Source organism: Neodiprion fabricii, chromosome 6 (genome assembly GCF_021155785.1).
Source record: "Neodiprion fabricii isolate iyNeoFabr1 chromosome 6, iyNeoFabr1.1, whole genome shotgun sequence".
Lineage (NCBI taxonomy): Eukaryota > Metazoa > Arthropoda > Insecta > Hymenoptera > Diprionidae > Neodiprion > Neodiprion fabricii.
In genome coordinates this window covers 19,054,799-19,078,856 of record NC_060244.1, presented here as the reverse complement: position 1 = coordinate 19,078,856, position 24,058 = coordinate 19,054,799, and the positions used below count along the sequence as shown (strand labels likewise).

The following is a 24,058-nucleotide window of genomic DNA, read 5'->3' as shown; positions in this document are numbered from 1 at the left end:
GTACCGCAGAAAAAATGACGATAACAGTGAGCCTGAATACTTTCTTCCTAATCGATGAGTATTCTCTCGCAGAATAAAACGGGGATCGTTCTGTGCCTTATCTTCAAAATCTGCGGTCAACGTACCAAAGAAAGCCAGAGAGAATGGGTCTTGGGAATTCCCGATTCCACAGTAGTACGGTGTGTTTAGAGCCTGATTGTAAGCTTTAGACCCGGGCGAGTATTCGAAGTGCAGCGAACCGTCGAGCCGGCAACGCGAAGAAATGCTAATTGCATGATGTGAGAATATACAAGATCGTTCAACAATGAAAGTAGCCCTGACGCCGTGCTGGACTTTTTGCTATACGATTGCTTTACTGACCCAATTCCGTGCGGCATAGTAGGACGCACTCGACGAACGACTCCTATTCCTTGGAGAGGCAATTCACTTTACTAGCTCAGTCCCGGCAACGCAGAAAATAGTAAAACCGTAAGTGCACATCGTAAAATAAACATTATCGCGTTGTCTCTCAAGCGGTGAGAGGCATGCCGATGTTTGAAAAACTCGAATTTCACCTCAGCCATGCGCAAAATTAACTATAGATACAGACGTATTACGCTGTGTACACAGCCGTCGATGGACACTGCTTTGAATATAGGTGTACACGATACGGGGATGCTATATTTACACCAGCCCGAAGACCTCGATGCAATGGAAAGCGCTAAAATTGACACAGTTTCGTTGGAAGGATCTTGATATTCTTGTTTTGTAGAACTATGCAGTCTTATTTTTTTTTTTTTTGTTTTTCTTATCTTCGTTTCAAGTTCATTTGCTCGTCTCCGGCGGATTATCATTTCAACCATAAATAACGTCACGCCTTTGTTAGCCGACAAATTGACGGATGGACCGCAAATGAAATTGCACACTCTCATTGGAAGTTCCGATACAAGGATGGATTCATTAAAAAAAGATACTACATCAACCGGCGTAGCCAATTCCCAATGTTGTTTCAACGATGTTTGCCCGTTTTTATTTCCATGCTGCACCTAAGACTCCTTACAAAGTTCTGTACGGATGTATGTACTGTTTTCATCTCATTGTCATACAGCTTTCGGCAATAATTTTGCTCGCTGAATCGTGCTCAAAAAAAAAAAGGTGACAGGAGGCTCGCTCACCTAGGAAGTTCTTTAGTTACCATCGAACGCAATTAGACCGTGACAAACTACTGTGAGACACGAAACGTCCGAGTGTAGTACCAAGACTGCTTGGAAGTAACACTGCCATTCGATTGATGTGACGTTAGATTTTGGCGCGCGATATACGAGCGCACGTCGCTGTCACATTATCGCGAATATCGCGGAGGTAGGAGGATTCTGCTTCCATTTCTCCGGACGATAACACTGCGAAATAAGACAAAGATCTGGAGTGACGCTGACCGCGAGAACGAGAGAGAGGAAAAATGGACCAGCCTTCGAAGTGGGGATCCCGATTAAATAGCGAAGGAGGCCACCAACTCCAGCCCAGAACCATCTCGGACCTTGAACAGTTAAGGCCATTGCCGAAGATCCAGTTTTGATCGCGCGATTTTGTTGTTTATATAATTAATATTAAAACGTGCTTCGAGTTTGCTGTTTGGCATCCAGTGTGCAGCGAACAGTTATTATACTCCGTTGCACTGCATTTATTGGAAAGCTGACCACTACCATGTAAAACACGTTCACGCAGGACACTTTTCACGGTATGTTACACTCTTCACGATTGACTGACCGATGATATTTTTTGGTGCCTCGTTAGAAGTGACTAACCGTTGTGAACTTTGTCTTCTTTGCGGAGAATCAGTATATCTAGTAACGGTATGGACAAGTACAGGAGGATTTCTTCCAAAGTAGTCTTTGATTTTAATTAATTTGTATACTTTATTCCAATCTATGCAGAACGTCATCATGAGACATCTGCTGAGACAGTAAACTGGTTATCCTGAATATTTTACACTTAAACAACCGTGCTCGTGACCAGTGGAGGGAAATCGGGTGAACGTAAGTTACTTCACTTGGCGTTATCATTCGACGCGTAGTAAGTTACAGGAAATGCTGATTCCACTTCATTTGTTACAGATGTCAGGGTTGAAATTTGCGGTTTCGTTACTTTTGATCGGTCTAATCGTGGACGGATCTTTGGGCGACACTAGATTCCTTGCGAAAACGAATTACAGTGTTTCCGATCTTTTCAAAACTAAGAACACCAATTTAAAAATATCCCAGGACCCCATTGCCGTAACAAAAAGTCCGTGGCATGAGGCTAATTCGAAACTCGAAGACGACGTCTCGATTTACGGAGAAGATAATTCGAAATTCGAGCGCAGGAATTCGTTCGTCGAAACATCGACGTTCAACCCGGACGTGCTGAATAAATTCCTCGAAGAGTACGCTACGAAGATAAAAAGCACGACTGAGAAAAATTACAAATACCCGTTCACGGTTATTGAACCTCCAGTCGAGCCTTTCCAACTTGAAGTTCATGATTCGGTGGCTGACGAGTCGGAAATCAACGCCAAGGAAAATACGACAGTGTACAGTAATTCGAAACTTGATCATCCCCAAGGTGACGAAAACGCCAACGACACATTTGAAAGGAACAAACAGTGGGGTGGCGGTAATTCTTACGACGATCGAACCGGCTGGGTTACCCTGGAAGCGATCCCGTGGTCCAAGAGTAAGATTTCGAAGTGGCAAGCAAACCAAGACGCGCAAAAACCTTGGCCGGATCATCGGCCTTGGGAGAAGCCTCAAAGCGTGGACAGACCCTGGCAACAGAGACCGTCGTACAACGACGATAACGCTCCGTGGTACGAAAAGTCGAAGCCTCACTACCCAGACAACGCTGGTAACAAGAAACCGTGGTTCGAATCCGACCGTCCGAAGCCCAACAAACCCTCGCGACCGTCGTACTTCGATAACGGTGACGATTTCGAAGACAGGCCTAGCTACGCCCAAAAGTGGCCTCCGGAAAAACCCTGGGACAAATACGCGGACTCTTTCAAACAGACTCCGGACATCATCACCGACGATAAACCGACGAATTTTCCCAGCAACTGGGACAAGCCGCAGATATCGAAACCGTCCTACAATTTGGACAGGTTTGGAGACGGCAATCGCGAGCAAACAACGACCGGCTGGAACAGTCACAAGTACGAATTTCCTCCGAAGTACGAGGAGCTGAATAACAGACCGTCGAACTTTCCGCAACCTTCATCGTCCTTCGACAGACCCCATTTTTCTCACTATCAGTACTCCACCGATCATCCACCCACCCATCCCGCCAATGGTGACGGACAGTGGGTTCTGCTTTCGACGAATCGAGGATACACCAAATCTCGTCAAAGGTCGATCAAAATATCAGCGACAAATGCTGAGCCTCAGACCTTGACCGATGTTAATCGTGAGAAAAATGGTCCGGATCCAACTGTGGCAGTGATGTCGTCAAGACGTCAAGTCAGATTAACAGTTTTGCCTTCGGTGAACGGTACTAACACCACGACGTCCCACGGAGGCCTTTTGGAGGTTGAGAAGACGTTCAAGACCGTCGATCAGAGCCAAAGAGAATACGAAAATACGAAACAGACAATCGGTTCCCCCGTATTGACCAAGAGGCCGATTCGCAATGCTGGTAACAAGCAGCCGTCGAATTCGGCGGTTTTGGCAGCCGTCGGAGCCGGCATGCTGCCGGCGACAATGGCAATGATGATACCGATGATGCTGGGGAGGAAAAAACGTGCCGCTAATGCTGAAGAATTCGAAAACACGTTGAAATCGTCGATCTTTGAACTGAAAGACGATTTTATCAGTAAGCTAAGCAACCGAAGAAAATTTAGAAAATTACGAATGTAGTAGCTACTATGTGCAAATCCAATCGGGTCGAGATAATTATCGCCCAAAAGACAGGCCAAAATTCAAATTCAATCAATTCTTCAGATTTTAAACGCCAGGTATATTATACGTATGTTGCTGGGGGTCTCAAATTCTCGCTGCTTTGAGAGCAACAATGTTTGCATTCAACTTTAATTAGCTATTTAAGATTTATCTACAATAATATAAGACATTTTTTTTACATAAAGTATATCACCTCACGCAATGTCCGCCTCATTATCATCATAAGTGTTGGTAGCTGAGTTTTTTTATATCATAAATTATTACGTAACTTATTTCATCTTATTCATCATTTTCGCTTTGTTCTTATATTATTTTCGTATTTTATCCGACTGACTTTATTGGTAGATAACTGCCAATGTAGTTTTAAAAAAAAGTTTGAATTAGAGTTTCGGTAATGATAACTCGTATATTGGTAATTTTTTAAGCAACATTATTATGACAATAAAAGGTGCGAAAATATTCGTGAAATCGATTCGTGCAAGATTTAATTCTTTTATTTACATACGATATTTGAGTGAAATTCCATTACAATGGATACATTTATTTATATATCTTGCAATAAATTATTTTTTAAGAATAACGCTTCAACCCCATATGCTTCCCTTTTTGAAAGTAAAGTGTAGGAAAATGCGTTGTAGGTACAATATCATCTTAAATTTTCTATACATATACATGTAGGTGTATGTAATTTCAATGAAGTTAATAACGTTTGCGGGTAAAATATATACCTATATCATAATATACTATGTGACAATGTATAATTTGTTATTCGTCGATAAGAAATTTTTAATTTTTCCTCTTCAAAGTTTCTTACAAACAAAGAGAGCTTGAACGCCAGAATTTCCCATTGCCTGATTGAAATGAGCCTGGTTTAGATATTCATTTGAAAAAGATATTGAAAAATTCATGGCCTTGTTACAAAATGAACTCGAGCACAGTAATCGGATCGGTGCTCGAGCTCATCTTTTACAAATAATAAAACTACACCGTAATGCCACATCGTCGCTGTGACTTGTATTCGATAAGTTCACGATGGCAAAAAAAAAAACCGATTATAATTACTCTATGCCGATTAACTACTCGCATGATTACCGTGACAAATACTCATCAATAATAAGTCCAACGCGAATAAAATCATTATTAGTTTCAAAGTGATTTCACTATAATAGTACGTGTAATGTTAATTCGACCCACAGTCTGCTTCTCCTCTCCGTATCACATGGCGGTCATTCCTCGCCATTGATTCTCTTCTGAACACCGCCTAAATATCGCGCGAAACCTTCGCTCGCATGTTTCAGTATGGTCAATCCCAACCTGAACTTAATTTCCGCGACCTTCCTAACGAATTCGAATACGTTGAAGCCCGATTCTTCCGGTTTGTCCGCCTTTTCGGTAGTCGTCGCTGCGTCTATCCACTCTACAGTCGCCTCTTCGAGATCCTGTCCCTCAGTTTCCGTTGCCGTATCGTCAGTCGACTCATCTTTGGTCTGTGATTCGGTCGGTGCTTCTTCGCTGAACGCAGCTGGTGTCGTGGTAATCACTTTAGCCTCTTGCGACGCGGTTGTCGAGAGCGAATTAATGCTCGATGATGTCTCCGTGGGACTCATCGTCGGTATGACGGTCGGTGACACCAATTTCTCGCTGGTTTTCTCGCCCTCGTGTTCCACAATTTTCTCCGTGGTACTGTCGCCTATCTTTGCCTTTTCTCCCTCCCTCTTCTTCTCGATCTTCTCGTCGTGGTCAATAGCGTTCGACATCGTGTGGTCCTTGACATTCCGAGCCTCGCCTTTGCCCGGAATCATCAGGTCTAGGATGTCGAATATTTCGTTGCTCAAGTTCTCCTCTTTTTCGGTCACTGCTAGGGTACCGCTAGGTGGTATCACTTGGATAACGGACTCCCTTCGGAATCGTGGATGTGCACGCGAGTGTTCTTCGTCTATCGACCTTTTGACCTTCAGAGCTCTGGGACCGTGTTCGACCGCGACTGCCGTAGGCGTGATCTCGATCTCCTCGTAATTGGTGTCGCTCTTCAAGGGCAACGCTTCCGGTTGTCCGTACGATTGCAACGGAGGAATATTTGCTGGATTTTTTGGAAAAGCGTAGTTCTGTGCAACGTCCTGCTCAAACTGGGTCTGGCCGTCTCCGTTTCCACCGTATGTTGGCGTCTTCTGGCCAACAACTGGGCTTTCGACGTAGCCGTACTCCTTAGGGACGCTACCGACAACAAATTGACGATCCGGGTCTCCGTCAGCCGATACGGTGTAGCCAGACTGCTTTTGTCGTTCGAAATAATTTGCCGTCGTCGAAACTTCGGGATACTTGAATTCAGTGTTTTTATATTTCATGTCGTAGTTATTTTCGAGCGGTTTATACGACAGTTCGGATGAAGACGTGGGATATCTGTGATCAATTCTCTTCGTCAGCTTCGTGTCAGTGATAGCGGGACCTCCAAACTTCTGGTATCGATAATAATTGTCGTAATCCTTGGCGCCCCCATACTTTGCTTCGTGATTCGTCATACCTTGAATGACCTTAGAGAATACTTCTTCCTCACTTTGGCCATAATTGCCGCCATATTCGCCAAGGTTGTATTTGTAATTCGGCTCGACCTCGTAATTTCTGCGTGCAATTCCACCTCCGAACGGATACAGAAAATAAGAAGCTAATCCCAGTCCCAGACCAACCAAAGACACAACTCCGAAGCTTGGCATGATTTCTCGGCTCAAGTAATTATAAATCTGCGTACCGATCGGTTTCTCGACTTGTTTCTTCTTCGTTTTCGTCGCGTTCACTTCCTTCGTCTCAGGCTCCACCTTGGATTCTTGAAGAGCTGTTTCACTGGAGATTAGTTCCGTCGTAACTTCACTGCTTTCCGTGGTCGAGGTGGAAGGCCTACGTCGCTTCGCCTTGTTCTTGTTTCTTCGCCGCTTTTGCGAACTTCTTCTCGGTTTTTTCGTAGTCGTGCTCAATAACGGCTCTTCTGGTGGAGACTTTATTTCAATTTTCGTCAGTTCAGGATTGAAGTCAAACTTGAGATCGATCTGAGAATTGTTCAGTGCCTGGGAGATAGCTTGATCACTCAAGGCATCAACTTTCTCGTCAGCGCTCTGTTTCTTACTCTTCAAGACTGGATCTTCGATCTTTGGTGCTTCGTCGATTGGTTTCTTCATCTGAGCCTTTAAGACGTTGTTTATCTTCGTTATCGGAGGTTTCGTCTGGACGGGAACTTCAACGAGATCAGACCCCGTGAAATCAGTCTTTGCAACCGTCGTCGTTTCTCTGATCTCCGGTGTTGTGCTTTTCGGAGCTGGCGCCGGAGTGCTTTTCGGCATTTCCACAGGGACAGGCGTCTTTATCTTCGCTACAAAGGTGGGCCTCTCTATTATCGTCTCATCCTTCGGCGTTTGTATCATTTGAACCGGCTTAAACGTCACCTTCTCAATCCTAGTTGTGGATACTGTTTCAGGTTTGTTCGCCGGTTTCGCTGTCGTAGTTCTGGCTGGAAATCTGGTTCGGTTCAGATTTCCCTTCGTTATTTTTGGCGTTGACCTAACGGTGGTCGTAGACGTCACCAACTTTTGCTGGGTTGTTCTTTGGACTTGGAAAATTTTCTTCGTCACTGTCAGTACTTTTTCCGTTGTGGGGAAGTTGCTCTTTTCCACGGTTGGAGTTGGTGTTGACGTCATCACAGCTGTCTTCGGGGTCGTAACTTCTGCAGCAGACTGTCCAGCTTTGACAGTCGCTTTCTTAGGTGTCGTCTGCGCCACTTGCGGTTTTGCAGTTGTCGTTTTCGGACCATTTCTAGAGTTACTCGGAGCGGGCTTAACCTTATTTGTCGCCAACTTTCCTGAGGACTCTGTTGGCATTACCTTTTCTACTATTGCAATCGGTTTCTTCTGGCCCTGTTGATCAACCTTTATCTTCTCGATAGAAGACGTCGGCTTGACGGCGAATTTGTTGACTGTGTCTACAGGTTTCTTCGCCTCTTGCTGTACAGATTTCGGCGTTGTCGTTGGTGGGTTCAAGAGAATCCAGGTCGATATTCCGCCGGGGGTGGTTAGCTGGTTTTTGTAGCCAATCACGTCTCGTCTCGAGGACAATTCCTTCTCCAACTCCTCATCTGTCACGGCCATTGCAAGCCCCGGGTGGCTACTTTCGAAATAACCAAACTTCGAGTTCATAGGTCGTCCAAAACTGACGCCGATAGACTCCATGGAACTTATTTCCGAGTTTATCTCCTTTATAAGAAGGTCCGGGTCCTCCGTTTTCGACTTCGCATCAGTGCTTGCTGTATTTCCAAATTTCCCGATCTTTCCGACGGTAATGAGCCTCTTCGGCGCGCTCGTCCTGCCAGCTTCGTTCTTCAGGTCGACCGTCGTCTTTGGAGATTCATTAGGATCAGTCACGTTGAGTAACTGCGTTGCCACAGTTCTCAGAGACTGCTTCATGTCAGGAAGGTCTGTAGCATCCCGCTGAGACTTCGAAACATCGATTCTGAAATAAAATAATCTCGTAAGTAAAGCGCACTTTTCATCTGCGGGGCCTGTGTTGAATTTTATTTTGATTACCTACTACTTCGGGCGGCAAAGGAACAAAATTCTAATAATCGGGATAACCGTTTATTTGTTCAAACGTAAAGATCGTTCTATAATACATGTTGTTTTTTTTATCTAAACATTAAATTACTATTTGGTCGATGACCATTTATTAGGTACCTTCTATGTGATATAGAAACTTCAGTATAAAATTAATTAAACTAATTTCACTATCGACTATAAACTCCAACTGATTCAACCCGAGCTAATTTTTTAATAACAGCCTCTCCAAAAGAGCGTACGGTAAAGGCATTAATTAAATTGTACCTGACAATGAAACCATGTTAGTTTTACACAAATTACCTTTCTTACGAGGACCAAGTAGCCAAGTTATAAAATTGTAGCGTAATTAAATTTCTAATTAACGTTGAAGAAATGAATAATAAATTCAACAATTAAGGTAGTGTAATACTATCTTATGAAAATTATATCGAACAGCCGTTACACAACAATCTCGAGCACCTACGCCCGATGTGCATTTGTACGCTTGAAAAAACTAGGCGTAGCATTTTATTACTTAATTATAATTCCACCAATAACGAATTCCTAGCGAAAACCTCTGGATACCTAATTTGAGTAGAAGTACTCACCACTGTAATAATCGGTCAATCACACTCTGTGTAAAAGTAGATCAGCGCATATTTCCAGCTTCTAATGCCGCGGTACATTCTATAATTGTGCGTATCAGACGTTCGTAGAAAAAACTGACCTAGTAGACTTCGGGCTTACCATTATTGACAGGCTATTGAGAATAATTTTCGGGTATACGACGAGTTTAGTCATTGTCCTGTCGTGTAAAGAAATTCTGTGAATAACTTGATCAATTGTGATACTGACTGTGAAATTTATCAGGTCACAAGGATCATTGAAGACGGAAACGATCTAATTTACAACGTGAAACAAGCGTTCTAAATGCTAGTAATCGAGAATATTACACTTATAAACAGGCATTAAAACGTAATTACATCTTCGACACACGATGTGCGAGAATTGTGATGCACACAGACGTCGTGGTGCGTTAAATCTAATTATGTACGGATCGATACCGTTATTTTTTAATGATTTTCTTAGGTAATGAAGTTATAGTGTCAAGACGATAATATACTCGATATCGTACTGGTATGGCAATAGGAATTACTGACCCACAAAGACTGCTGGGACTTGATCGAATGATCGAGTTTACAGTACAGGGAAGTAATTTCAACTGGAATTACATGGTAATGGTATAATTTTATAGAGGAATGAAATTTAATTATAAAGACATTAAATTTAGCCATGGTCAAGTAATTATATGGGCTTGGGAGAGGGACGGTGGACTTGTAGAATAGAATTTTATTGTACAATTAATTTCAGTAGCACAGCGTCATGAAGTACTCTAAAATTTGATTATTATGTAGTACACTTAGAAAGTTACGCAGGCATTTCCTTAACCTAAAATATTAATTAAAGACTTTGAGAGCAGCGATGCATTTCGAGATTATACCGTACACCTATGTAATTGTGTACCACTTTCACAGGATGTCAAAGTCCTGCGACCATTTCACTTTTAACGATGTAGCTTGCGCTTTCCCTATCTTTTAAATTCATCTTTTTCGCTTCTTTCGTCTGCTCTTCCACTCGTTCCAATTATTGTACTTATGAATCGACTGTTTGACCATGTCCTCAAGCGTGGGCCTGACTTTGATCTTAACCCGATTAGTTGCCCGTCCGTAACCTAAAACGGTTGGAAATGCAAAGGGAATGAAAAACGCTGCCAGCCCAAAAATACCGGCCGCAGCAACGGCGAGAGGCGTCATCGCGATGCTGAAGAAGCCATAATTCAACGGACTCAAAAATGTAAAATAGGGAATCATCGAAGTTATAGACTCCATAATACTGAAGGGCATCAGGTCCATCAGGTCGTCATCGTCATCGTCATCGTCGTCATCGTCGTCACCGAGAACGGATCCTGGGCCAAGCCCTCCATTCCCGTTTTGGGAGCCGAGATTCCCAACAGCATCCGAAAGCTGACCTGTTATACCCGACAACGGATTTCCAACGGCGGGTAATTGTATTCCGGAAGAGCCACCGGTTCCTGAGGATATCGGAACATCCGCAGCCGCGTTTTCCGGACCAGCATCCGCCGCCACATTGGCTGGAATCTCCTCATCCCCCAACGGTGCCTGAATTCCACCTAGAGAAGGAATAGATGGGATTCCACCTCCCACCGCAGGGTCACTTGCCACTCCTGAACCACCTGGATCATCCGCAACTCCTTCATCCGCAAGACTTCCCGGTGCTGCACCAGGATTCAAAGGACTATCCGCTACTCCAGCATCAGGAGCAGAGGGATCGTCAGCTAAACTATCACCTGGGCTGAGAGGGTCACCTGGAGTATCTGGTTCGAAAGCACCTTCTGCGTCTGACACATCGTTCTGGGAGCCAACGTTGATTTGAGTCTGTTGGAAGACCTCAAAAGTCGCCGTCCCTGGGAATTGCTGATCGTACTGACCGTCTTGCAGCACGCCTTGAAGGCTCTGACCATCGTCGAGAGGAACGTTTTGATAATCACTTTGCTCGTGCAATCCTTCCGGGTACTGCCCACTGCCGGAAGGAAACGTGCCGTAACCTCCGCCGGAAGAACCATAACCGCCTGAAGGAGGAGCGTAAGTACCCGGGTTCAGACCGCTTCCTGGGTAACGCTCACTAGGCGGCTTGGTCGCTGATCCATAATTTCCGGTGGAGGGTGGCGGGTGCTTGAATACATTCGTGTTTTGGACGTGCGAGTTTATGACGATGTTCAGATCGGTACAGCCCTCCTTGCCTTGGACGGTGTTGTTTATCCTGGTGTAAGAGTTGATCGTTACCGTCGGACAATTGCTGCCCTCGTCATACGTCACTTCCGGAATCTGATGATCCACCGACACTCCGGGCTGCATCCCGTTTTGCTCGATCTCGTCTTTTTGCATGGTGAACATTATATGGACGTTCGGTGCCGACGCTGAATCGTTCTTTTGGTCATCCTTCGAATCTTCGAGATTCAACGACGTGCCAGGATTCTCCGGTTCTTTCATTTCCGTCACGGTGACATTCGGTCGTTTCTTACCGATATTCAGGATGTGTACGACGGTATTTTGCGAAACGACTGATGTCGGATTGAAATACGGCTTCTTGGAGAAGTTTGGAACGTGAGCGGGATCGGTTTGATAATCTACGTAAGCCCCATCGCTTCCAACCGTTTCACTTGTTGGCCTCGTTACATCTGTTGGATAAAAGTTGTTCTGCGTCGCTTCTGAATTTAAATTTTGGAAAAACAGCTGGTGATACTGATTTTCGTAATTTACTTGACCCTCGGCGAAATCATCGTAATTTTGCACAACTGGCACGGATGGCTTTCCATCAATGTACCCGTAAAAATTTGTACTCTCTCCGTTATCCTGTCCAAGATTTATCGGTCGATTCGGTTCCAGGCCTTCAGGAATTGGATCAAACGTATTCGATTCATTTTCATTTGTTTCTGTAACTAGAAAGTCACTATTGTCAAAGGTAAACGGAGGAATCTGTTGCCACTGAACTACTTCTTGTGCGTTTGGTTCGAGATTTACATAAGACACAGGGTCGGGAATGTTCGTCGTATCCGCTTCCAAAATCGATGGTTTGTTTCCAGGTTTCTTCTTTACGACATGGAAGTTGGGCGCATTTTGATGAAGCGCGGAATCATCGGTAGTTTCCTGCGCTTCCAAACTGTCATGTCCGTCGTTGAAGGACGTATACTTTTCGTAATTGTACAAATCATCGATATTCTGCAAGTTATCGTTTGGCCAGTTCTTAAGATTCAAGTCCGATACACTTTGACTCGAATTTACCTTCACTTTGACATTGCTCTTCGGTTTATTTTTTCTACGTACCTGCTCGGCAGCCCTGCGATTTTCGCTTTTCAATGTGAAACGAGGTAGCGACTGGTTCGCCTGCGCTTTCATACGGATCACGTTTTTTGTACAATTGTTATTGCCAAATTTCTTTTGAGTACTTTGGTCGGTTAATACGTGAAACGTGACCATCGATTTGTTTGAATCACTTTCAAAATGCTTCATTCCAGTTTGCGAATCGTGCAAGTTCGGACTAGAAACCTGATTGTGGATATTGCGATGCGAATAAAGATTGTTCTGTAAATACGTCGGTTTGTTGCTAGACATTTTTTGACTCGCATAAGTTGGTACAATTTTAACAAAATTTCTAACTTTCGCCCTGTTTAGCTGTACCGGCCGAGAACCTTCTGAAATGGTCCGAGAATAAATAACAACTCGTGGCCTAGTTCTTCTGGAACTTACCACCTTCGTTTCTGGTTTTTCCAGCGTAGTTCGGCTCGAAGACAAAATTGAACCTATCGCTAATGAATCCTCCCGCGAGCGTCTCGTCGATACAATTCGACCTGTGTTTCCACCAGTATTGAAAGACAATTTAGTCCCTAAAAGCGGAACACTTTTATCCAAATTCGAATTCGGTTCAACATATATCGGAACTTCATCGATCCGAAGGCTCGAATGCTCATCAATAATATCTGAATAATCTACCAAGTTGGGTTTTGCTTCGGCAGTTTTGGTCTCCGCAAAGTGATCGAAAGTATTTCTACCTTTAATCCTATCACCGTCATTGCGAAACGATATCCTTACATCCCTACTACTTCTACCCTCAGTCGCTAAATTTCCGCCTGATTCCGGCCCGATCAAATTTCTTTTCGGCATAGACAGTCTGGATAACTCGGAATCTAAGTTCCCTAAATCTAATCGCTCATAGTTTCTATCGCCAACTCGTTTGTGTTCATGGACAATACGGTCTTCGTAAAAAAGGTTATTCGTAATATAAGCTTTTCCGCGCGTTGCGCGCCTTCCTTCCGTGTACCTGCTATTGCCTTCGACAATTTGAGGCAGATCCTTGACGACAGGTTTCGGCTCCTGTGCGAAATTCACGCCGCGCTGCACCGGTCGCCATGTTTCTGTGTTCAGGTCTTCTACTTCCGGTTGAAGATTCCTTGAGACCTCTGTAAGGAAGTAAAAATTTTGATCAATTTTGATTAGAATTCGGTTTGTTCTTCCATAAAATTTTCTTGAATAAAGTAACGGTTTGGTTTGTGGGTTCTATAAACGTTCGCATATTAATTCTTTCACGGTAATGATAGACGAGTATTACATTTCACAATGCTTCTCAGCAACCCATGTTTACATGGAATCTCTGATTAAAAACTTTCAGCCGTGATGACCGTATTTAGAAGCCAGTCAAAGGATGTAACATCCGCCGTTCGACCGGCGCGTTTTCCACATCACGTAATGCTTCCTCGACTTATTCAACGTTAGAAAATCGTCTTCGCGCTGTTGGTTCAGTAGCGCGGAGCATGTATTACGTACAGAGTTCTAATGCCACTCACCAAGCTTTTGAGGTCTCCCATAGCTGGATCCCGCGATGAGCAGGACAGTCGCTAATTTCAATAATTTGAACCGCATTTTTACACTGAAACAGAACAACATGGGGCGACTCGTTAGGGATTACAGTAATATAGCGAAGAGGTGGAAATAAATCGATGTAACTTATACAGCGAGGGTGAAACACTATGTTTTATTCAAGCGCATAGCTCGGAGAAATTCTTGATAGATTGCCCATTGTTGAAGGAGTGCGAAATCGCGTTTGAAATCCCGAATCGAGCTGCGCGCACGGCGTATTCGAAGGACGCATTTAGAGGATTTGAAAAACGAAGAAATGACGCAAGTTCGCGCCGTTCTTTTACCTGATGCGAATTCGTACTGCCACTTTGCAACTTGATAGCGGCATCGACAGGTTCTCTATTATACCTATAGTTGTCCGTGATCGGCTGGACAAAGTTGGTATGCGGATCCTATCGCATGATAAAGTCGTTCTGCCGAAGACGTATGATGCATTCAAATTCGAACATATTCGTGCGTGCCTATGGCTAATATACGTCTGACGGAAAATAACTAACAGATCAAGCTAATAATAGTCCTCGGTGTGTAATGGCCCACCTCTTGAAGGCGCGATGCCTCGTTATGCCAAAACCAATTCCACGAGGTGACGGAATAAATACATAACCGAACAGCTCACCTGTCCACACTTTTCGAATATATTACACTCGTGCTAATTTACGCTGCGCAAGATTTATCACCTCTTTTGATTTTCCTCGTTACTTCCTGTGTATTACCTTAATATGCCCATCCTTATAAAGATTGAAATTACTCGCCATTGTCCTATTGGCAATAACATATATCATGTTAGAAATTGACAACGTACTAGCAAAGTTTCTTTGTATGCTGATTTTAAGAGATCGAGATCATGAGAAGTTGGTGATTATTGATCGTGATCATGTCTGTGATTAGTCTCTTCGATTGAAAAATATTCTCGAGTGCTGGACGCACCTTTTATCTGAATTAAGCATGAATTAAGTAAGTAAGTCCGTATATCATTCTAGGCGTTAAAAAGTGTGAAAAGAATACTAATTTGGCATAATTTTGAATGACGGTACATGTATATATACGGTTAGAGATAAAAACAAAAAAGCTCCAGTGACATTCTACAATGATGACGCAATCCGTTATCCACCTCGGGTTCATATTTCATAAAACACATGCATGCAATAAACCGTTGGATTTTTTCGCTCATATTTGTGTCTCCTAACGGTACCTGCCACACCAGCGTCCGCGAGTCTATCTATCATGCGCGTATACGGAGGTAGACACACACACGCACACATACGCAGAATAATCACGGCCGAGGTTCCCTTGCATTTGTGTGAAATAATTCATCCCGGAAGCCTTGGATCTGTGTAACTGGGACAACGGAAAATGGTCCGATAACCGAGGAAGCCTCTCGCGCATCGATGATTTTTGATTTCGTATTCACAATAAAGAGGATCGTCGATCTAGATTTCAGCTATTATGCATCGCAGCAATCTTCGACTATCGAGTTGCTCTCGTATCGAAGTAAAATTTTCTACTTACTGTAACCGCGTTGTATCTGTGGCACGACTGTGGGCATGGAAACAAACTACAAAGCTTATCACGGGTGTAGAACACTCGAGGTTCTTCCCAGTAACGCGGATGCGGGTTATCTTTCAGGTACAATTGCAGCTACTGCTTCGAATCGTGGAAATTGTGTAAACCCTTTTTAGAGACGCGATAAATATGACGTTGAGCAAGACTCGAGGCTGATCGAGCCCTCTTCGGCCTAGATTAGGACAGCTCGTGACCCCATTACATGGAAACAGGTTCTCAGGAGTCGATTAAACAGCGTGGCGAGGTGTTCTGACCACGACTCGACCAGCTATGCAACGCACCTCGAAACACCTAGTTCACGGGCACAGTAGGCATAGTCACGAAACGCAGTCATGGCTGAACGAGTAATTCTCGTGAATAATGGACTGGAAATATGTCGCAATTGGTCATTTTTTTCATTCCGCTAGCCTCTGAATTTTTTATTTCGACATATCGCAGCTGTACTCATTGTCAGTTATGTTTGTTCACAGCGATGCTTTCGTTGTATCGATGGGAAACCATGACACTATTTTTTCTGCCTTCCCACGATGATTTTATCATTCTACGGTACTTAAAAAAAATCGTCTACTTGACGACGCGTTGAGAGTGGTGCAGTGTTTGAAGAAAACGAGAGAAAGATATCCTGAGCGACAATTACGAGGTTCAAAATGATAAGTAAACACTTGCACTCTCGACTTTCATATACAGGATATATTGCGGTGGTCAGAGGTGGTCCTACCCTGTTCAGTTCAACTTCGTGTACAAGTGGTATCGATTGAATTATTTTTTCTTACCTATGAAAACTTTGGAAAGCCTCTTAGACGATCATTTAACCACTTTTCACTGTTTTTATATACTTTGTACGATACTGATTTAAATTCGGGTGAATTGAGATGTATCGCTGCGGCTAACGACGCTACGATTATCCACGATCACCGAGATTATTCAAGCACAAACTATAAACACGGAACGGCCGTTTCACCCGTACGAAAAAAATTACCCTGTGGTCGGCAAGTGCGAGACGTAAAAAACGAGGAGAAAAGCAAAGAAAAAACAGAAGCACGAATTTATGCGACAAAATGCGGTTCTACTCAACTCGTCGATCTTGTAATACGGTCTCCCGAAATTGGTGTGAAATTAAGGATCGACGGCAAGTCGATCGCGTAATGTTATACGAACGCTGAAGATAATAAAAAATCGCACAAAATCACGTCGGAGGATCGTTGCGTCTTTTGACTCAACGGCTGACTGGGTCTCGACTGTGACAGTGGCTACACCGTAACCTGGTCGGCCGCGCGATGTTCCTGGTGAACGCTAAGAGTCCGAACTTGAACCGTTATTCCTCGTACTGCTTCACCACGGAGTTGAACAACCTTCGTTCGTATGCTAAGCGGTGGCTACCTTCCCCAACCCGGGTCCAGTCGGGACGTGGAACGAGCCGCATGTACCCAGACCGAGAAACAAAACCAAACACAAGATGCACGCCAGCCTCCTGAGGCCTTGAACTACTGCTACACTGGGATCGAGCAGATGATAGGGGGCCCGACGGTCCCCCGGATTCAGGAATGTGGTCGCTGGATACTTGGATTACGGCGGCACCAGAAGTCATGTCAGAGAAGGTACCAGAAGAACTTTCGAGAGGCCGTTTTCACACTTTAACTATGAATCAAAGGTCAGTAGATGAGGAAAATTGTTTGCCAAATCATCTGCGCTGTTTTTTTACGCCAATGATAGCAAACGCGAATGAAACAACGTCATTAAAACAAATCTGATGAACTTCGAATAGCACGAGGTAGGGTCAACAATTTGAGAACGAGTTTTGTAGTTACAACGTTTGGTCATTTTCTATCCGATTGAAATAACTGAGATTATTTTGTACTATGTTAGATTCTTCAAATGCTTTTCAGACAATTTGCGGGGATTTAGTCAGCTAGCAAAATCATCCCACAAACATTACAAACGGATCATAAACACCACAGTTTAACAGTTTTGAAAGTTCAAATTATAAACCCTTTTTTCAAAATGTTGATATCTTAGCCTGCGTTATTCGAATTTATTCAGATTGGTTTCTATTTCATAGTAAGAATGTTATTTCATTCGTGTTCACTGTCATTGGCTCAAGAATCTTCAGAGGAGATTTTTCAAATGGTTTTGTTCTCATTTCCAAAATTTTGATTCACTGGGTCCCGCCGATTCATCCTCAAAGTGCGGGTCTTCCGTGTTCTAAACGCGATTTAGCGAAACCAGAAAGTCGTATGAAAACAAGTATTTTCATTATTCTCGAAGTACTTTCAAAGTTTCAAAATGGCGTTCTAGAAGTTACGCAAATTTGTACGTTGAACAATGATTATTTCGTTCATCAGTGTATACAGCTAATTGTGTATAAGAAATGAATCAATGGGTTCTCGGAGTCATGGTCTGCATCCAAAGGACGATGAAAATTCGTAGCCATTCAATTCTCGATCCCTTCATAGAATCCAGTTCGACTACACGCATAAAATTGGACAAGGGAATAATTGTCTAATGTTTTGTCGCACGTGAATGCTGCACCGACAGATGAACTAGAGAGAGCAGAAGTAAAATGTAAAATTCTTTCACAGATCTATGCCCATGTCCTCGTCGTGAAAATCATCTCGTAACATTGCCGAATTTGAATCAATAGTTCAAAAGTCAGAACACGTACGACTCCCGTTAAAAGAACTAAAGAATGACGTCCGTCAAAAACTGCAACGACTAAATACTTTGAGAACTCCGTTTGTCCGTGGTTATAACGTTACTTCACGGAATAAAATATACCTAATCATGAGGTGTATCTCTACTGTACCATCTAAAAACAAACACGAAAACGATTGGCGCTGAGGCTGAATCGACGATGTACAGTTACGATCTGGCGGGAATCCCTACCTATCGCAATAACCCGTCACCCGGTGACCAACCGACGGTATTTTCATCTTCGTAACGCGGCTTCTTCTTCTCCCGCGGGGCAAATATCAGAGAGTGAGATGAAAAAACGAAGACGAAAAAAACCTCGTCTTATACCACACGGTGTTACGAATACCACCGTAAATTAGGAAAGAATAATTACGCGTGTAAAACATCTTAATTCAGACCGAAAGGCCGTGTCATCGTTTACATCGCTACCGCCGAAGCGTGCCTCGGTTATCCAATACCTGGGTATTATCGTATCCCCCACCAATTACTCATTTTACTTTCCGTCTTTATAAATGTTCATACGAGCAGCACCGTCGTAATTAGCAGCGTATCCTTAATTCAATTACCGGGATACTATGCATGTTTTTGCCGGTGATCTTATTTCATTGTAAATGTAGCTCGGGAGAAAAGCTCGTTTAATCTCAAAGCAATCGGGAGACATTTCTTGCAGCAAGGCTGGCTAAACCTTGAACTCGTGTTTTTTACACGGTAATTTTAATCAAATCTTTTCTATAATTGCTTACCGGAATAATGGTTCGTACTGGTATGTTATTTGAAAGTAAAACGGTTTATCTGGGTTACCCTTGACGTGTTCCGTGAAATGTAGAATTTCTTATTAAGCACTAGATTATGATGTGCGGTGAGTGTCAATGAAACGATTTAATTCTTTGACCGAAGCTAGAAAACAGGCGATGCTGTATTTAGGATTATAGCTGTATAAAAGATGCATCGGAATCTAAATGGTCAAGGAGTTCATTCGACCGGAAACTTGCATACCGATACAAATAGTCTAAAACATTGTGGAATGTTTTTTATAATTCGACCGACTTGAATCACGACAATTGCGTGCGCGGTATGAACCAACATCGTTCGCGATTACTAGACGGTGTATAAAAACGAGAAAAACGAGAATAAAAGAAAGAAAGAAAGAAAAAAAAAATGTAGAAATATACTGCGGCTAATGATGGTTCTTTATTGACACGAAGACAAAACGTATACAACGCCCAACTATGAGCAAGAATAATGTGGGACATAGCGGAACTTTCTTACAGCGGCGATTGTGTCACCCGGCGTAACATTGCCCGTGTTTTTAACGAGGGATGCGCGGGTCAGTGAAAAAAAAGAATTACCCTACTAGTAAAAGACGAAGTCTGCAATTATTTTGCTCGTCTGTGTTTTTTGCGCTAAATATTGCACTAATTAGTGTTAGGAATTCGTCGCGGGTTTGCATGTTGAAATTAAATTTCGACGTCTCGGGTCAATCCGCGAAATTTACCGCAATAATTTATCCAACTCCAACGGTGAATCAGAACCGAAAAACTTTGCGAAAAAAAACTGCTTTGAATTTAAATTCTGCCGAGGGTTTAATTTTACAAGCTTTTTTTTATTTTTTTTTCTTTACTCACATTTAGAACTGGTCAAATTATTTCCTGGCAAGTCCTTAGTAGCCGATGTTTATGCTTAATGATTTCCTCGAAACGAATTTCGCGGTTCATAAATCTACCAAACGCTGGCCGAAATCAAAAAAATTTATCTATTTGTATAATGTTTTCTCGACTGAAAGAGGTATCCCGCACGCAACTAATAATAAGCTGTGTTAATTGTGTCAAGTAACAGTATCGATTTTAAGTACAAATTATTCGAACGCAAGAATCAACTTTCGGACATTATCGTCCCGATAATTCATTATAGTATTCTTTCGGATAAAGCATAATTTTTTTCGTACCCTACGGACTAGTAGGTTAACTCTTTCGGTCATAGTGGTAAGTCTTCCTACCACCTATTTTACATCCATTTTTTCGTATATTTAGAGAACTTTTCAACATATTTCTTTGCGGTTTTCTGCTATTTCTGATAGTGTATGGATATGTTTTTAATACTCAAGAGGAAGTATTGCGATATAATGTAAATTATTATCGGTAGAAACAATTGTTTGAAAAACATCGTAAAAATTGGTAGAATAATTCATTTTCGAGACAAGTACCCTTCCACACAGATACATGTTTTACATAAATTGTAAATTTTTGGGGGTGCTTATTACGAATCTGAAATTGGATTTTAAAAATCCAAGATAGCGAATCCAATCAGTGACCCCGAAAATCCCTGTATAGAGATTCATGACCGGATTCGATCAAATTTGAAATTCTTATCTGCCATATTGGATCGGCCATCTTGAATTTTTGAAATCCGATTTCCGATTCATAATCAACGACCTTAAAATCATGGTGTACCATCTTGTTATATAAGTTGACTCAGCAGAATAATGTGTGACTCAAAGGCTTAAGTGAATTAGCATTTTCTTCTTCTCGTCTGGTACCGAAGACGATTGTTTCTCTGATTTCATTGAATGCAAAACGGCTTCGAATTAACTAAATAAGCGATGCAGGACGTTTCAACTAATCATTTCGGGTAATTCACCTCGGATCCTCGATGCTCTGATTAAGCTCCCATATGCTGCAATTACTTTCAAGCTCGTTATACCAACGACTTGGAATAGCTTCTTTTGTAACGAGAAATAAACTATCGACAAGTAACCAACCGGCGAAACAAGCGGGCAATCCGTGTGAATCGACTATACCTAGCAGCTTCCTTCTTTCTCTGAAAAATAAATCACCCTGCAACATACACGCGAGTGCCAAGGCCGACGTCTTGGTCATAAGAACTGGTTCTCGGCCGCGTCCCATTGATCGAATCACGATACGAAAGTAATTGCTTCTCACAATTAGTCAGCCGTTGAGAAAGAAATTTGCTGTGTAGATTTGCCCTTGAAATAAGAAATCACGTGTATAGCCCATAGGCTTGTATATATATATAATACGCACAGCTTACAAAACCAGTTTAGACGATACAATTCACCGTTATTTCAAATCTTGTCAGTATTGTGATTAACTCGTGATCCCGGAACATCGACTAACGCTTGTGCCGAAATAGAAGATGAATTTCTCTCCTCGTCAACAACCACAACGTATCAATTATTTTTTATCGGACGCACTAAGCGATGGGCTACGCCGCTAATGTGCCGAAAAAAATAAAAACAACTAACGAAAATAAGGACAACAACAACAAAAATACAAGGTAAAAAATAGAGAAAGAAAGCGAACGCTCGGAGGTGAGAAACAATTTTTCGCGTGGTCCCTCATCAACTTTTTGCTGGAACACAGCGAGAATCTAGTTCAGAGAGTTGGTATAGGCCACATCGCCTCACGACACTGCATGCCTCGACACCCAAGGAACAATGCCATGCCGAAAAGAATTCGGTATCACCGTTGATAACGGTCCTACAACGCTCTATCGGGAAGTCCTGTTCTAGGAGCACGTATAAACCGCTGACCTGCTTTGTAATTATGGACTAACGATGCAGCACTTGTCTCTGTATAAGGACCGCGATACTGATTACTCGTGGCAAGAAAAAATGAACCTGCACCCTGGCGAATCGTTTTTCATGATCAACCGATTTATGTATCGCAAAGACGACCGCGTGACGCAAATACTGACGTGACTTTGATCGATGGACGAATCGAATCGCGACGCAATAGTTTGTCCATTCTCATTCCTCGCCGTACACTTAACATCAAGATACAAAACAAGCCTCACTTGGAGTTGTAATTGAAATACCGTCGGACCGACGAATAATTATTAGTCATTTAAACCGTCTGAAAAAACGTTCCACGAATTACACACATCCTTCTACGTATACGCTGAAGTTAATTGGAAGTTAACTACGCGTCTTTTTTCTGCTTGCAATCAAATACATACGATACGTCTTCCGGCGGTGAGAGCAAATCGACTCTATGATCCCAATCGTTGTAAGTTAATAGAATTTCGCACAACTCCCGGCTTATGGTTTACGGTACATATCTAAGGACCACGAGCATTCTCCCGATTTCCTCCTACCTTCGTCAGTGTACGGTTCTCGCTTCCGGTTCTTCCGGTTTGGCGGCAATAATTATATTTCGAATAGTAGCGTCCAGGTTTGCTCTTCATTATTCGTGCGCCTCAGCTTTCGATTCATTTTAGATTCCTATCTCTGTGTCCGTGAAATTTATATCCTTCAATGATATCCGTCGAGAGAATCACTTTTCTCCGGAACAAAAATTTCCTCTTTTATTTTTCTTCGTTCTTGTGCGTTTGGATAGCAGCAGTAAAGTGATGATATGTCGGACTGCAAGATTCTCCAATCTTGATACTTCTTCACTACCGGAAGAATTTGTCAATCTTATTCAATCTTGACGTTCGCCCGAATGCGGTTCTTTATTATCAACTTGTAACTAAAGTCTTGTTTTCGTTTCTACAACCAGTTCACAAGTCATTAGAATCGAGATACAACGAAGCAATGGTTCTCTTCTTCCGCTTCTGCTGATTTTGATATCGTCCTTTTTTCTTTGGGAAACAGTATCTTTCAATTCCAACAATCTTCGATCCTGGATCACCGATCATTCATCAAAGTACTAACAGTTGTGATTTGTCTTATAGGTGAATCATTTCATTCGCACTTCACGTTTACCAAAAAAGTGCGATTTGTTTGGCCGAATCAGTTGCTTGTTTCCGTTGCACAAGATATGCAATATCAGGTCAGTATTTGTTCGATTACAGTTTTGTATCAATCGGCGATATCTACGCCTGCGAAAATTTTAACCGTTGATGAGGTGCCTATTTGCATACCCGGACGGTATTCCGACGTGTATAAGACAGCATGGCTCCGATATTTCTAACGTTACACGACGGGGCCTCACATTCGACACAAATCTTATATATTTGAGTCTGAAGTCCTTTCAGATGTTGGAATTGAACTGAGCCGGGATGCTCAGGACGCCCCCAATGTATCCACAGCTTTCCCAAGCCGCGGCGTCAAAGATTTCTCGGAGGTGGGGGATAAACCCTTGTTCCTACTTTTGCGTACTACTCGCATTACGGGAACACGTTCACGCCGTCAAAGCTTCTAATTCCCCGGCATCCTGGCCTCTCACCGAACCGAGACCCGCGGAAGCGATCTTGCTATTTTATAGATACATTTTTATCTGCTCATTACGCCGGTGCGTCAGCAGTCATTTCCAGCAACCCTGATATGAAAATAAATTTGGGCAAGCTGCTGGAGGTGAAATTTATAAACGAATCTCGACGACCCCCCCTCTCCACATTCGAGGTAAATTTACATCAAATAAACACTAAAAATGAAATTCGCGTACATTTTAGCATCACGGAAGTGACGTGTATCGGCTCTTCGGTGTAGCAGAGTAAAACAAACTCCTGCAGGTGACAGTTTGTGCACAGGTGGGAACCGCGAAACAATTAAATGCCTCAATTATACCTAATTACGGTACAGCAACGTATGGAGACCGTGTCCGTGGCTTGCTTCAACCGTGCAACAGATGCGTATAATTCCTTATATGAAGTGAGTAAGCATTAGCCTATTCTGCGTATGCATATCTAATAAGTAAACAGCACCCCGAGGCACAATGTTTAAGTACTATGCTCTCAAATCACGCTATTTGAATTACTGAGAGATAACGCGAGTTAGATTTAAGTAATTTGGCAATAAGTACGCAGGATGAGCGAATCGCCTCACTGCCAGGGATCTATTATATATCTACCACAACTCGGAATA

General features: G+C 42.8%; 3 protein-coding genes across 6 annotated transcripts in view; 2 read left to right on the top strand and 1 right to left on the bottom strand.

Annotated features, from left to right (window-relative positions):
- The window catches only part of LOC124184541 (tRNA 2'-phosphotransferase 1), a 50,628-nt gene that overhangs the window by 22,868 nt on the left and 3,702 nt on the right, over positions 1-24,058 (top strand). The gene's annotated exons all lie outside the window — the stretch shown is intronic.
- LOC124184537 lies at positions 1,512-4,942 on the top strand. Of its 2 annotated transcripts, none has more exons than XM_046574344.1 (3): positions 1,512-1,717; positions 1,914-2,015; positions 2,094-4,942. In XM_046574344.1, the coding sequence occupies exon 3, from the start codon at positions 2,094-2,096 to the stop codon at positions 3,864-3,866; it is 1,773 nt and encodes a 590-aa protein (XP_046430300.1). In that variant the 5' UTR covers positions 1,512-1,717; positions 1,914-2,015; the 3' UTR covers positions 3,867-4,942. The 2 variants fall into 2 exon arrangements, with proteins under 2 accessions (XP_046430300.1, XP_046430301.1); XM_046574345.1 differs by having other exon boundaries at positions 1,709-1,832.
- LOC124184531 lies at positions 4,089-23,219 on the bottom strand. 2 transcript variants are annotated; one of them, XM_046574331.1, is made up of 4 exons: positions 22,348-23,219; positions 13,908-13,990; positions 13,385-13,523; positions 4,089-8,402 (listed from the first exon to the last, which is right to left on the bottom strand). In XM_046574331.1, exons 2-4 carry the CDS (start codon positions 13,981-13,983, stop codon positions 5,135-5,137), a joined length of 3,483 nt encoding a protein of 1,160 aa, XP_046430287.1. In that variant the 5' UTR covers positions 13,984-13,990; positions 22,348-23,219; the 3' UTR covers positions 4,089-5,134. The 2 variants fall into 2 exon arrangements, with proteins under 2 accessions (XP_046430287.1, XP_046430286.1); XM_046574330.1 differs by lacking the exon at positions 22,348-23,219 and adding an exon at positions 16,317-16,847.